General features: G+C 42.3%; 2 protein-coding genes across 6 annotated transcripts in view; one reads left to right on the top strand and one right to left on the bottom strand.

Annotated features, from left to right (window-relative positions):
- The window catches only part of usp45 (ubiquitin specific peptidase 45), a 47,306-nt gene extending 42,034 nt beyond the window's left edge, over window positions 1-5,272 (bottom strand). For 2 of the 4 annotated variants that reach the window (XM_080768668.1, XM_080768666.1), the window contains exons 1-3: window positions 4,983-5,272; window positions 3,686-3,794; window positions 304-473 (exon numbers count right to left, since the gene is read on the bottom strand). In XM_080768668.1, the coding sequence (XP_080624794.1) occupies window positions 304-473; window positions 3,686-3,788 (273 nt within the window). In that variant the 5' untranslated portion in view covers window positions 3,789-3,794; window positions 4,983-5,272. Of the gene's footprint in view, window positions 1-303; window positions 474-3,685; window positions 3,795-4,982 lie in introns of those variants that run through there. The other 2 variants (XM_080768667.1, XM_080768669.1) reach the window with 2 other exon arrangements.
- A 155-nt stretch (window positions 5,273-5,427) lies between these two features.
- On the top strand, window positions 5,428-11,130 carry tstd3 (thiosulfate sulfurtransferase like domain containing 3). 2 transcript variants are annotated; one of them, XR_013964394.1, is made up of 5 exons: window positions 5,428-5,956; window positions 6,867-7,052; window positions 8,153-8,312; window positions 10,377-10,817; window positions 10,853-11,130. XR_013964394.1 is itself a non-coding variant. In XM_080768670.1 (4 exons), exons 1-4 carry the CDS (start codon window positions 5,800-5,802, stop codon window positions 10,432-10,434), a joined length of 561 nt encoding a protein of 186 aa, XP_080624796.1. In that variant the 5' UTR covers window positions 5,428-5,799; the 3' UTR covers window positions 10,435-11,130. The 2 variants fall into 2 exon arrangements, 1 of the variants encoding a protein (XP_080624796.1); XM_080768670.1 differs by having other exon boundaries at window positions 10,377-11,130.
- Window positions 11,131-13,360: the final 2,230 nt, after the last annotated feature.

Here is a 13,360-nt window from a genome sequence, read left to right on the forward strand (position 1 = left end):
ACGATAATAAAAATCGAAACATTCCTAACGATGATCATGTCACTGGTGGACAGGATTCTAAACTGCCCACAGCCCTCCTATGAGACACAGACTGAGTAGAAAAGAATTGTGCCATTTTATCATGATTATTAGTGAGGACATATTATATGAAGATAGGTTGAAATGTGGTGAAGTGGTCCTTTAAAACTCAACCCACAACGCTTGAACAATGTGATGCGTTGTGAGCTTTTCACAACTATTTTCGGTCCGTGACATTGGTATGCATATATAATATAAAAGTCAAGCTTCAGGCTAAACTCTGACCTGGAATCCACACTTGAGACAAACGAGGATGTCGTGGGAGCTGGCTGCATCTCCGTCGATGAGGACCCGGTCTCTCAGACACTCGGCGCACACCGACCACAGACTGGAGATCACAGACTTCTTCACTGAACTCAGGTCCACCGCCTTGCTCACATGTTGGCATGTCAGCCCTGCAAAACAATACAAATACACGTCACACACACACACACACACACACACAGTGTAAAACTCAGTCAAAATTGTTATTTTCTAACAATCGCAGTTCAGAATTTCTGAATAAACTAAATAATTTGCTTATGGGCAACCATGCAGCATCTCAAAACAGCATGGGACTCACTCATCCTGTATCAAAATTGCCTTGTTGTGGGTGGAACCGTGGGCATCAAAAATGTAAGTTGCTCAATTGCTATACTGTAGGGAGAATATTATTTAGTTTTTCTTACATTTTTATCTGACAATTTTGCAACCCATTTTTTCACCCAGTGTCAATTATCGAATGTAAATCCTGGGCGCTAGGCTTCCTCTGCCAACCTGGGGGGGGGGGGCAGCGCACTACTGACCTCATGCTTCCTTCTATGCATGAAGAGTCCAAGCTGCTTCTTTTCACCTGACAGAGGGGGACGTAGCGCGTGAAAGGAACACATTATTCCGACCAGTTCCTTTCCCCTCCATCAGGCGCCCGGCTAGCCAGGGGGAGCTAGTTTAGAGACCAGGATAACTGCATTTTTTTGTGAGGGTATACCTACCCTAGGGGACACGGGGAGAACACGCAAACTCCACACAGAAAGGCCCTTTCACCAACCCCGCCTCGGGTATGGGCACTGATGACGCGGAGGAGGGAACACGCCCACAGCATCCCCAGCGGGGGAATCGAACCCAGGACCTTCTAGCTGTGAGGCGACAGCACTACAGACTGTGCCACCGTGCCCCCTAGGGAGAATATTCTGTCTGGCAGACTGTTCACAATCATTTCCTTCATAATCGTCTTAACCATTTCCATGTTAAAAATGTTCATATATTTTCAAGAATATATTTTCTTTTCTCGAGTGTGTGCTCCAGCGAGCAGCACACACTATTTAGTTCTCTACCGTTTATATTCATAATTTCTTTATTCTTCTACATTCTGCCACTTTTTCCGGAATCTAAGTACTTCCACATACTTTGTGCTAGAAATCTAGTTCAAACTTCAATATGTTCAGCTTTATGCAGTTATTTATGCTCGTATTTCTCACATCTACAGTATAGTATGTTGCTCCAACTATCCAACCAATATGTCCATGAATTGTAGTGCCGGGACTTTGTCAGAGTACCCGTCTGTCTGTGTCGCTTTTATGCTCATATATGGACCCTGATGTCATTACCCTTTTTGAGGGGCTCCTATGCGCAGCTTTGTGTGTCTGTGTGTAGCCCATAGCGATGATTTGATTGGCCGAGGGCTTAAAAAGTGAAGCGAGCCCACCGGGTTTCTGCAGGAGCTTCTTTTCTAGTTAATAGAGGGTATGCGCGTGACATCATCATCATACGCGGAAGTTATGCAGGAACAACTACTAAGTTGCAAAAAACGGGGTGTGCACGCTTTTCCGACACACCGAAGATCCGAAGCGGGGGGACATGCGATGCGATGCGAAAAAGCGATGGTCCGACATGCGCTGCTCCCGTGCTTGCGGTTAGGGTTAGGTTAGGATTGAGGTTTCGGATCAATAGTATGTCGGAACTAAAGCCTGCACCCGCAAAAAACTACTTTCTGGCCTTGACAGACCACACATCCAAACAGAAAAGTCCTATCTGATTGCATTAAACGACATTAAACTCACTTTGCCACTCGATTTCCCTTTCACTTTATGCATGCGCATACCCTCTAAACTTGCCCTGTGCAACTTTTGTTTACAAAGCCTAAAAGCCAAATAGAAATGAAAGTTGTATTTGTAACGTTCCAATAATGACAGACACAACTAAAAAGGTTCATCACAATTATTTGAGTGACAATTATTCGTGAAGTAAAATGTCATAATGGTGACAGTCCTACTTCCAACTCTGTGTGTGTACTAGCGAGGGAGTGTGGGGCCGTGAAATCGGTCGGATCAGCGGTTGACCAGACGACAGGGTAAAGAAAACTAGAAGTTCAAGTCTCTTCTTATCAAAAACAGATAACAGGCTCTCTAATGGAACATGTTACATTTACTTTGAGTGGAAAACGACAAGGTTAAGTAGCTTCGGCCACAGTAAAGTAAGTAAGTAGCCTTGCCGAGCCATGAGGCCCATAGGGCAGGAGCCTATCTCCTGTTTCTGTAGCGTGAGGCAGCTTGATGTACAAGTACACCCCCTGGACATGACGCTAGTATGTCGCAGGGACCCAATCCAACCCTTGATGCTGAGTGTCAAGCAGGGAGGCACTGGGTCCCATTTTTAGAGTCTTTGGTATGACCCGGCCGGGGATCGAACCCCAACCTCCCAGTCTCAGGGCGGACACTCTAACCACAAGGCCACTGAGCTGGTAGCTTCGGCCACAGAATGGCCTTTTATCAGGACATGAGTCACATCAAGGTGAAAAGACAGAACAGAAAAGCTCCAGAGAGAACATGGGAAGACAAGTAAACCTGAAAACATCCAATCCATTTTGACTGGATCATTACATTATTCTATACACTACCACTCACAGCCCCCGAATGTCATTTTCCCGATCCGATATTTATATTTTTACAGAACAATTTACAATGACAATTTAGGCATTTAGCAGACGCTCTTAATCCAGAGCGATTTACATTAAGCAAGAACAAAAAAGCATGGGAATACATCACATAAAAACATTTATCAAGAAACATGCGTAAGCTAAGAAAGTAACAGTGGAATATCTATATAATGAAGCTATACATATAAACTATACATCTATACTACTATGCTATACATATGTACTATGACGTGCTATGACTACATACAATGCAATTATAGTGCTGTCTATATAACATGCTATAAGTCTGTATCAAATGCTATCTAAGTCTACAGAAATGCTATCTAAGGGGGTGGGGTAAGTGCTATGGGCCATGATGGAGTCTGAAAAGGTGGGTTTTCAGACTACGGCGGAAGATTGGGAGTGATGCTGCAGTTCTGACTGCAATGGGAAGTGCATTCCACAGTTTTGGAGCCAGATAACACTTAGGCCATAATAATAGTACAATATCAAATAATCACAGACAATATCCAGTCTAATATCATGATATGGATATAAATTATATTGATACTAGGGATGTCCCGATCACATTTATTTGCTCCCGATCCAATTCTGATCATTTGAAAATGACATGACACATGATCGGCCCTGATTTCCAATCGTCCCAGTCCCTACTTGGTAGCGGACTGGTACGATATTTTATCAGTAGCTTACCGCTGACTTCGTCCGATGACTCCTCGTCTCGAGGTTTCCTCGGCTTGTTAGACCGCTTGGTCATGTCGGCGGCTTTCAGGGAGAAGGGGTCCTTTAGTCGCATCTGGAGCTGGGCAGAGTGCAGGCCAGGTAAGGATTCATTTCATTCATTATTAATTTCATTCATTATCAACACAGCATGGACAGCAGTCACAGCACTAGATAATATGTGTATGTCTTACTGCAGTGGTTCTCAAAGTTCTCAAGAGGTCCTCCTTGGAGAGGTTCCAAGGGGTCCTAAAGCAAAATTAGTAAACCTAAACCAACGTTCAGCCTATATATACATATGCATACGTATATATATATAGGCTATAAAAAAGTGACCTTGTAATTATTTTTGAAACGTTTTGTTTATCATTTATGGAAGTCCTTCCCAGGCAGGCCTGCCAACATCAAACTGTGAGAATCAAGGTTTATTTGTAATGTTGAGTCATTTCCTGTGTTCTGGTGGATTTTATCTGGGAGGAGATGTGGTTGTGAAATCAAGGAAACTCCTGCAGAACCAACGTGGGTTGGTAGCCCTACCTACCAGTGCCAGGCACAAAATCTTTTCAGAATCTACATTTATTTGGGGATCCTTGAGATGAGAATTAGTCAGAATCGATAAAATAAAAATACTGCTATACCTACGATATCTCTATGAGAGTCTAAATCTTAGGCTACAGCTACACCAAGTCCAGGTGTCAAATGTCAACATAGGAGGTTACCAGCTGTTAGTATCATGATCACAAACATACAATCCTCATTCCTCAGTGATGGGTTGTGTAAATGTGTTTACACAACGAGTGTACAAGTAAAAAAATAAAAATAAATGGACACTACATTTGTACATACTGTACAGTGTACACTACTACACTCGGGTGTTTAAACAAGTACAAAGCATCAGGTGACACAGGTGTTACCACGTAGAGTAGTAACCTTCGACCAATACAAGGCTAACAGAGAGGTCTTTGGCCGATTCTTCAGACAGATGTCACAGATCAGTCAATCGGCATTAAAATACATTGGCCCAAGGCTAACAGGGTAGTGTGTCCAGGCTATAGTCCACCTATAGGTGTTTAGTAATCAGATATATAAGGAGAGGACCTGATGGGAGGCTCAGTCAGTGTAGATAAGCAGCAAAAAGGCCTCTTTGGCTCATCATGCTTTATCATCAAAACTACTCAACAAAAAAAACAACGAACCTGTAGAAGACGTTTTTTTTTACTAAACACGTACCCAATAATAACAACACATATCTCAAAAAGTAAACTCTCACCTCGTTCGTTGTGTTCCCCTGGTTATTATTTTATCAGCCAATGTGAGCCAACAGTTGGAACACTTCCTAACTAGCCACCAAGCTAGCTATATAGTTTAGTTTAGTATCCCAGAAAGCAGCGGTGTAGAAGAGTAGACAGATATAGAGGGTTTAATTGGGTCAATCGCAACGATGTAACTCCGGTCTATTGACGAGGTACATGCGGTACTACCAACTGCGACACAGCGACGATCAGAAAGCAAATCGATCATCAGGAGTTTAGCCTGTCAGGAATCAGGATAGCATCATAATAATCGATAGCATTTGGTAGGGAGGGAGGGGGGGGGGGCACCAAGACCAAGAGTCACATGGTCAACTCACCACCGTCAACACGTGACGCAATAACGGTGGCTCAGAGTGGACACGCCGTGCCCTTTGATTTAAACAGCCTAATATCGATTTGAAGACTTGAAGGGGGGTCCGTCGCTCGCAGCGCACAGCGGTCCTGTTTGAGGAGCACGATCATACGTGGGATCCAACTTTAATATATGATGTCGGTCCCAAACGGTTTTGTTACGTATATGCTGCGTTTGGAATTGCCTTAAACGGTGTGTCCTTGACCGTGACCCGTATTTTTTTTTAACCTAAAGCACGCGTCGCGCATGTCAGTGTCAGTGCCAAACTGAAGAGCAACATTGCAAGCTCCTGCTTCACCATAACAGTCGGTCGGTGTGTGTATTGTGTACACACAGGCAGGGATCTCATCTGGCATACGAAATCCGTGTAGTAGTAGGTGTAGAAAGAAAGTTGTAGTGGTGCTATCTATCTATCTATCTCTATGGCTCTCAGAAGGTGCCTGCGGGTTGCGACGGGTGTCATTCCTCGTCTGATCTTGAACCCAGTTCGTTGTGGTGCGTGTTGTGCCTCGGGAAGATCTCCACTGTCCACCACCACGGTGTCCAGTCTGCTCAGCAACACTCACGCTCGTTGTTCATGTAAGTAAAGTAGCCCCATATGTGCTCATTCTGTAGCTCCAGAATGAGCGTAGGGAGAGGGCACATATGGGGCTAGTAAAGTAGTGATTAAACGGCAGAAGTCGTAAATTACTTTAATGTGTGTGTCAATTAAGGCGTTGCCTAGATGTTATTCTATTGTAAGTAAGCAGCGAGGGCTGGGATGGTATTGTGTGATGAGGAGACTATAGATATTTGCATTGCGACGGCATTTCTTTGCATTGCATTCCTGTTGTTCTGTTATTTGCTGTCAGTGCATGTTGGACTAAAAGACTGGCGTAACGCTATCCGACACTCGCGAACCGCCAGTACTCAACAAACCCTAGCCCCTCTCGGAACCCTACATAAAGCTTTTATGAAATTTGATGGGCGCTTTAACGTAAAGTCATAAAAGTGTCAGAAACTTTACTACATTCGGGTTCTGCTTGCGGGGCTAAACAAACCCCAGAGTGAAATTATAAATAGGCCTACTGGTGGTCAAATACACTACAGTGAAGCCTTGCTCTATCAAATAATTGTGGAGAAATCTCACAAAATGCACTGCAATGTGACGCGTTGTGGGCATGTTGATGTAGATCTGCTATTTTCACTATTATTTGTAATGGGACAAGGCTCGCCATATATAGGCCTACTTTCCTTACTAGAAATGTACTGTAGTAAAAAGAAAAGTACTTTAGTACATTACTCAAGTGAATGTACTTAAATACTGCGCACCAATGGTTATACTATACTGATCAAAATGATTTGAATGCACCAACAGTCATAATAATATTGAGTTGATTTTGTCCATAATATCACCCAGGTCCAGGTAAAAAAAAAAGAGAAGAAGAATAGCATCATTCTCAATCCTCACATGGAATCTGTTTATTTGCATCCTTTGTTTACATTATAGATGCACTGACCTCAAAGACAGAATTGTTGCTACGGTGTTACAGCTCGTCGTCAGGAAACGCAGCAGACGTGAGCTATGACCAACTGAAGCAGATCCTGGCTGGACACAAGGCAGTGGTCTGCGATGTGCGGGAGCCCTGGGAGCTCCGAGAGTATGGAAGCATCCCGGGGTCCATCAACGTACCCTGTGAGTTCCTCATCTAGTGCAGTGGTTCTCAAACTGTGGGTCGGAACTCTGAACTCCCAGGGTGGCCCCCAAATGTTTTCTCACCCGACAGTGAATACACCACGAACATAAAAGTATACGTCTATATATGGTATCTGGCTGCACATTTCTAAAATTAATATTTAAGGACTTTTAAGACCTTTTTTTACTACCTCTAAAATGAAAAATAAACAAAGCATACTCAAATTGCCAAACATTGGACAAATTGTCAAATATCACCTAAGAAAGAGGCAACTTGTAGATCGAACCACTGCTCTATAGCATGTTTAATTAATCAAATTAACACTGAGGACTTTATCATGGTGTATCAAAGGTGAAGCCGTGAAGGTGTAATTATCTAATCATATTGCATTTTTTTTACTTATAAAAAAACATTTCATAACAAGACCCATGTGACATAATGTTGCTGATAAGTCTTGTCAGGTGATTCCACTGTACTACCAAGACCATAAATACCAGGTTAGTGTAATCCTATAGGAGGAGAGCACATGTTTACAACACAAATATAAGTGTGCTGTGACAACTAGTTCACTTCATGGTTTGTCAAGGCACACCATTTGTCCAGGTGTGCCGTGGGGTTTTGTGACAACCACACATTATTGCAATATACTGTATACCAATTGTTATGAATCTTTTAATTTACTGCAGTAATTTAGCTCTCATTTCACACTGTCCAAAGGTAAATTCTATAACATAAAAAAATATATATATACCGTAGGCCTACTGTATATTTGAACCACTGTTATAGGGGAACATTTTAAATAGCAGATATAAGGCCTGGGCCGTGGCTCAGCGGTCCAGGCACCTTGGCTGGTAATCCAGTCACTCCCCCATCTCCCTCCCCATTTCCTGTCCGCCTACTCTCTGTCCTTATATAAAATAAAGGCTGGGGAAAAAATAGCAGATATACTAGATTACAGCGTTTGGAGCATGTACAGTATATTGTATTGGAGCTTGTGTGTCTTGAGATTTTGACTTGCCTATCAGTGTGCCATTGGCACAAAAGGTTTGAGGACCACTGTGTTGGACTATTAGCTAAATGTGCTCCTTTGACTTTGCAGTGGGACAGGTAGACCATGCCCTCCAACTGGATCCAGATGAGTTCAAGGAGAAGTATGGTGGAGATATGCCCCAGCCTATGGATAACATCGTCTTCAGCTGCCTGGCTGGGATTAGGAGCAAGAAAGCCCTCGACATGGCCACCTCACTGGGATATAAAGCGTGAGAATGACTTGCTACACAGTTCTCAGACAACTGTCCATCATCAAAATAATCATGTTGTAATTGCCTAAAGCCTGACATAAATTGAACCACGGTGTTCTTTTTTTGTTAAGCCCTCTGCGCAGCTACTTAAGAGTAAAAGTATTTTGTTCTGGTTACTCACAAGTCGTCACGACTTAGTAGCAACATTAATTGCGAGGGTTATGGTGCATACCACATAGGCTTTGATGCCTGACAGCATGTCCTGGGTTCGATTCCCAACCACAGTGGCAGGCAGATTTGCTGCATGTCACCCCTGACTCACCCCCTGTCTCTCCACATCTAAATAAAGGAGAAAAGACCCAAAGTAAACATTAAAAAATCACACCTGTGTGAAGTGAGGGGCGCTTTACCAACCCTTATCATCTTACATCATCGCGATAACATAACATCATATGCCGATTTGCTCAGTGACAGACAAAATAAACATTAAACTCCATTGTTAATGGCATTTAATGTTTGTGTTAGTGACAAAACAAACATTAAACTCTGTCCATTGTCAATGGCGTTTTTAATGTTTGTCTAGAGAAGACAAACATTAAACCTGTATATAGGAGGAGGGGCTAACGCCCCTCACAAATAAAGAATAATCTAGAAGAATAATTAATAGTTTGACCATTGTCCTAGGTCTTGACTTTCTTGATGGTGTTTTGCACAAGGTTCTTACTTCTTACTCCTAATTGTAGGTTATAACAATCTTATCTGTGTGCATGTAAAGTTAAGTGACCTGTGCCAGCGCCCATGGCATTACTCGGTACACGTGTTTAGAAGAGATTACATTTATCTGGTGATAACAGAACGGGGCTACCAACAAACACAGCAATATGCACTTTGGTACTTTGTTGTCTTGACATTCTTTTGGCTGGATTCTCACTTTTCGATATATTACCTCTATGGATATTGGATAATTTTGGCAAGCTGATGAATAGCTGGCACTGGTTTGATGTTAGAATACTTAAAGAGCCATTTGAGCTGTTGAGCTGCCAATTTGATGATGTCAATGCATTGTCAGTCAAGACCAAGGTTTGATTGATTGAGAAATGATAATTGTATTTTACAGTATGCAGACTGGGTACATTTCAAACAAAAGCCAATACAAAAACAGTTACTATGAGGTTTCCCTGATATTTAACGAAGGTCTGTAATCAAGCACAGCTGTTGCTGATAGAAGGAGGCAAACAGACCTCAGAGCTGTTGATTCTCTACTTTGATTGTTGATTTATTTATTTTATTATCCATGTATGAGAACGTAAGTATAGGACTTTGAACAGTTAATAGATATCTATGTTGAACTGAGAGACCATTCTGGACATCAGTCTTCTAAAGCACACGTCACTCTAAACTTCATCCTCGACTGTAGCACCTAGTTATTACATATCTACAGTATGTTGAACTCAGAGACCATTCTAGACATCAGTCTTTTCAAGGACACGTCTAAACGTCATCCTCGACTGTAGCACCGTCCTAAAGTATCGGACTAGCACTACAATAGGTAATATCTTTACTACAGTATCTACCTACAGTAGCTTGTCAATGTCATAAGAGAGCTGCAGTACACACTGTATTCAAACTATCAGGGTAGAAATAGTTTTACTTTTTTTTTAATGTTTTAACCATGTTTTAAACTCCCATATTATGTCATTGACTGGAGTCCCCCAAGATTTCTTGTTTTTGGCCTTTTGTGCCTTTATTTATAGGACAGTATACTGCCAGGAAATGGGGAGAGAGATGGAAGTGAAATGCAGCAAATGTCATCGGGATTGGGATTCCTCAAACCCATGACACACTCCATTGCAGCCTAGGTGCCCGGACAGCTACCTGCTTTTTGAATTACTATATCTACAGAATTCTACACTATTGTGCTTTGCCGAAAATAGCCCACGCAAGTGTGTTGCCAGAACATTTATACAAAATGAACATGCTGATTGGCTTCGTGGCACCTTTGAACTGTTTTGTTTTGAATAACATGATGTATTGATCTCAAGGTATTATCACTATATTCACAAATGTCATTCTTTCTTTTAGTGTGCAGCATTACCCTGGTGGATGGCAAGACTGGGCAAAAAACGAACAGCTGAACTGATGGAGGGACCGCTAAACTTGAAGTCCCATCTTAATCAGTCTATAACTGGAATTTCTCTCAAAGGCTCTTATAAAAGGTTTTCAGATGGGCTGTGCACTTATTATATTATTATTATTATATAATACACGATTGTTAAGGCATAAATCTGCTGTGTGAATGACTGCCAAAGACTTTTAATACCCGCAGGGGTTTCCCCACAGCTCTGCGACAACCATTTGTTTGCTACCAGCTGCTATAACTGCTGCCATACTGTTACAACCATTTACAACCACTGAACAGTGGGTTATCATAGGCACAACTAAGTATGCAAGGGTTCAGTTCTAGACCTTACTACTTGTATACCTAGACTGTACGCTTTGGGAGAGAATGTATATACACATACAGTACTATAGGACAAAATGTTAAGATTTAATTTCAGATTCTTAAGTGCATACAGATTTTCTATGCAAACGACTAATGAACTGTGATGCTCTAAAATATCTTTTGATTTCCAGACCTTTCCTTGTAACAGTATTTATATACTGCAATTGCGATACTTTTACTAACAATTGTGTGTTCTTTTTCCACCACTGCAAATTACCAAGAAAACAATACACATTTCAGGTTGATATATTGTAAATAACCATAGTTTGATATCCATTTGTGCCTCAGTTAATATAGTTTGTCAACATAATCAAAATAAAAAAAATCTTTTGATCTGATTTGTTTTGTTTTGAGGACTACACTACATTACAGTTGACATACTTGACAGCTTGAAGGTGATGGTTTGGGTTTTGTTTTTTTTCATTTATTTTACAGCCACAAACATTTGACAGATTACAAGTTTTCTTTTTCACCTGCCTGAGTGACACATTCAGGTCTTCCTCAGAATTCTGTTACATAAAAAGAGCTGAGGTCTACTTAGGTACACTCCCCCCCCCCCCCCCCCCCCCCCTCTACAAGCTCGCAACATGTCACAATGAGGCACATTGTGAGCTTGTAGATCGGCTAGTGTGTAATGTGGTTAAGATGGTGATGTCACTGGCAGCTAAATAAAGACACCCACCAAATATGTATCTGACAAAGGCTAGCATGATCTACGGCATTCAATTAACCATGTCCAATATCCACTGCCTCTCTACAAATTTGTCACTAGCCCTCCAGAGGACATTCACAGGTTCCTAGTTTATGATGATGACGAATGTGACAATTGTTTTCCATTTCACTATAGTCTTGCTCGTATGATCATAGCACATCTCTCATCTATGGCCAGGGAACTATTGATACTGGATTTGTGGATAATGGTATGCAATTTCTTGTTCAGAGACGTTATGATGGCTACTTGAGAAATGACTATATTCAATGAGGACACAAAAATAGTGGAAGACCTCCTGGAGCAGATAAGTCTCATCTGAGCTCCCTGGAACATATATTGTCCATAAATAGTCTAGTATCAACAACAAACTAATGTAGGCCTTTCTACAGAATGAAAACTTAAATAAGGATTCTGGAGTGAACATTTTGTACCCTCATACTGTGGGACACAGTGAATGACACAATGAATGGCAAAATGAGAAACCCCCTCCGGTGGAGGGAAAAAGACAACCTAGCATTAACTTGAAATAATATAATAGCCAGAGTGCCCCAGGCAATGATTTATTATGTGATATCATATTTATTGTATGCCAACAAGTGCTGGTGTGTGAAGATAGACTCGTGGTCACATCTCTGAAACACGTAGAGTGACAGTGTGACACACAACTGCAAGATCTGAGGTCAATGGAAGGAACTGGACATTCAGTCAACCACTGATATAGTAGAGATTGGAAAGGCCTCTTAAATAATTTCAAGTCTGAGGTGAATTAAATAATTCAAACAGCATAAATGTTTTATATTTGTGTTTAAGGATTAAGAGAGTTCATGGCAGTGGCCAGTTAATGTTTAGGCCTACAGTAAAGCAGACAGTGTTTGCTGACCTGTGTCAGACAGTCAGAGTGGGGCCTGGCCTGTGCAGTATAGGTGTCAATGGAGCGTTTTGCTGGACAGGCCAGAACACTATTTTCCCCTCTCATATCTCTATGCCATGTCAACCGTGAACTCCAGACTACAGCCAAGACCACCCTTCCCCCTCCCCTGGCTCCTCATTTCCTCTACAAAGCACTTAATTCAGCTTTCTTTTCCTGCATGCCAATGTTTTAATGTAGAAAACAGACCAGACTAATAAGTACTAATTTATGTCAAATTTCGCAGGGGTCCTTTGTCCCTCTGCCATGACCTAATCGAGTCACTCTCAAGCTTCTGCTCAGCTAGCAATTAAAGTCCCTCATGCCATCACCACGGATCACATCAGCAGTGCACCTACTGGCTTCCGTGACAGACCGAACTCTGCCTGTCACCCAACGATGCCATGGATGCTGAGGTTCGGGGAAATTAGCCCGATTTGTGTGTACTTTACATATTATATGAGATAGAGCCATGTCAGCTACGTTGATAGCCTCAACTATTGCCTCCACCCAGCCGTTTCATGAACCCAGCTCAGCTCTTCACAAGGTGCTGACAGATATCAGACAAGCAGGTCAAGCCCATGGGTGGTGTGGAGGTTAGAGATTCCAAAGGCTTTGGTTCATGCACCACACACTGTCCAGTCCCGTCGTCACAGCCCAGCTGACTTGGACAGTAAGTATAAAACCCAGAGGAAGGGCCGGAGCTAACATTGTGAGAAAGCTGCAGCGACAGTAGTACCACACAGTACAACCGAGGTGCATTTTTCTTCCACTCCATTCCAGAGAACAAGAGGCCTTGCACTGCTACCAGCAATCATGAGCCACAGCCAAGAGAGGATTTCGTCCTACCGCCGTCACTTTGAGGAGACGGACACCAGCGCATCCTACGAGGTGTCGAGGGTGACCAGCCCTTGCCCCACCAAGAGAGAGCCCCGCCATGCCTC

Source organism: Protomyctophum bolini (assembly GCF_963924005.1).
Source record: "Protomyctophum bolini genome assembly, chromosome: 7".
Classification (NCBI taxonomy): domain Eukaryota; kingdom Metazoa; phylum Chordata; class Actinopteri; order Myctophiformes; family Myctophidae; genus Protomyctophum; species Protomyctophum bolini.

Excerpts from the sequence above, each read along its gene's own strand:
- tstd3 (XM_080768670.1), top strand. The coding sequence starts at position 5,800 with ATGGCTCTCAGAAGGTGCCTGCGGGTTGCGACGGGTGTCATTCCTCGT. Across the intron at positions 7,053-8,152 it reads GGGGTCCATCAACGTACCCT|TGGGACAGGTAGACCATGCC; the intron begins GTGAGTTCCTCA and ends TTGACTTTGCAG. Across the intron at positions 8,313-10,376 it reads ACCTCACTGGGATATAAAGC|TGTGCAGCATTACCCTGGTG; the intron begins GTGAGAATGACT and ends TCTTTCTTTTAG.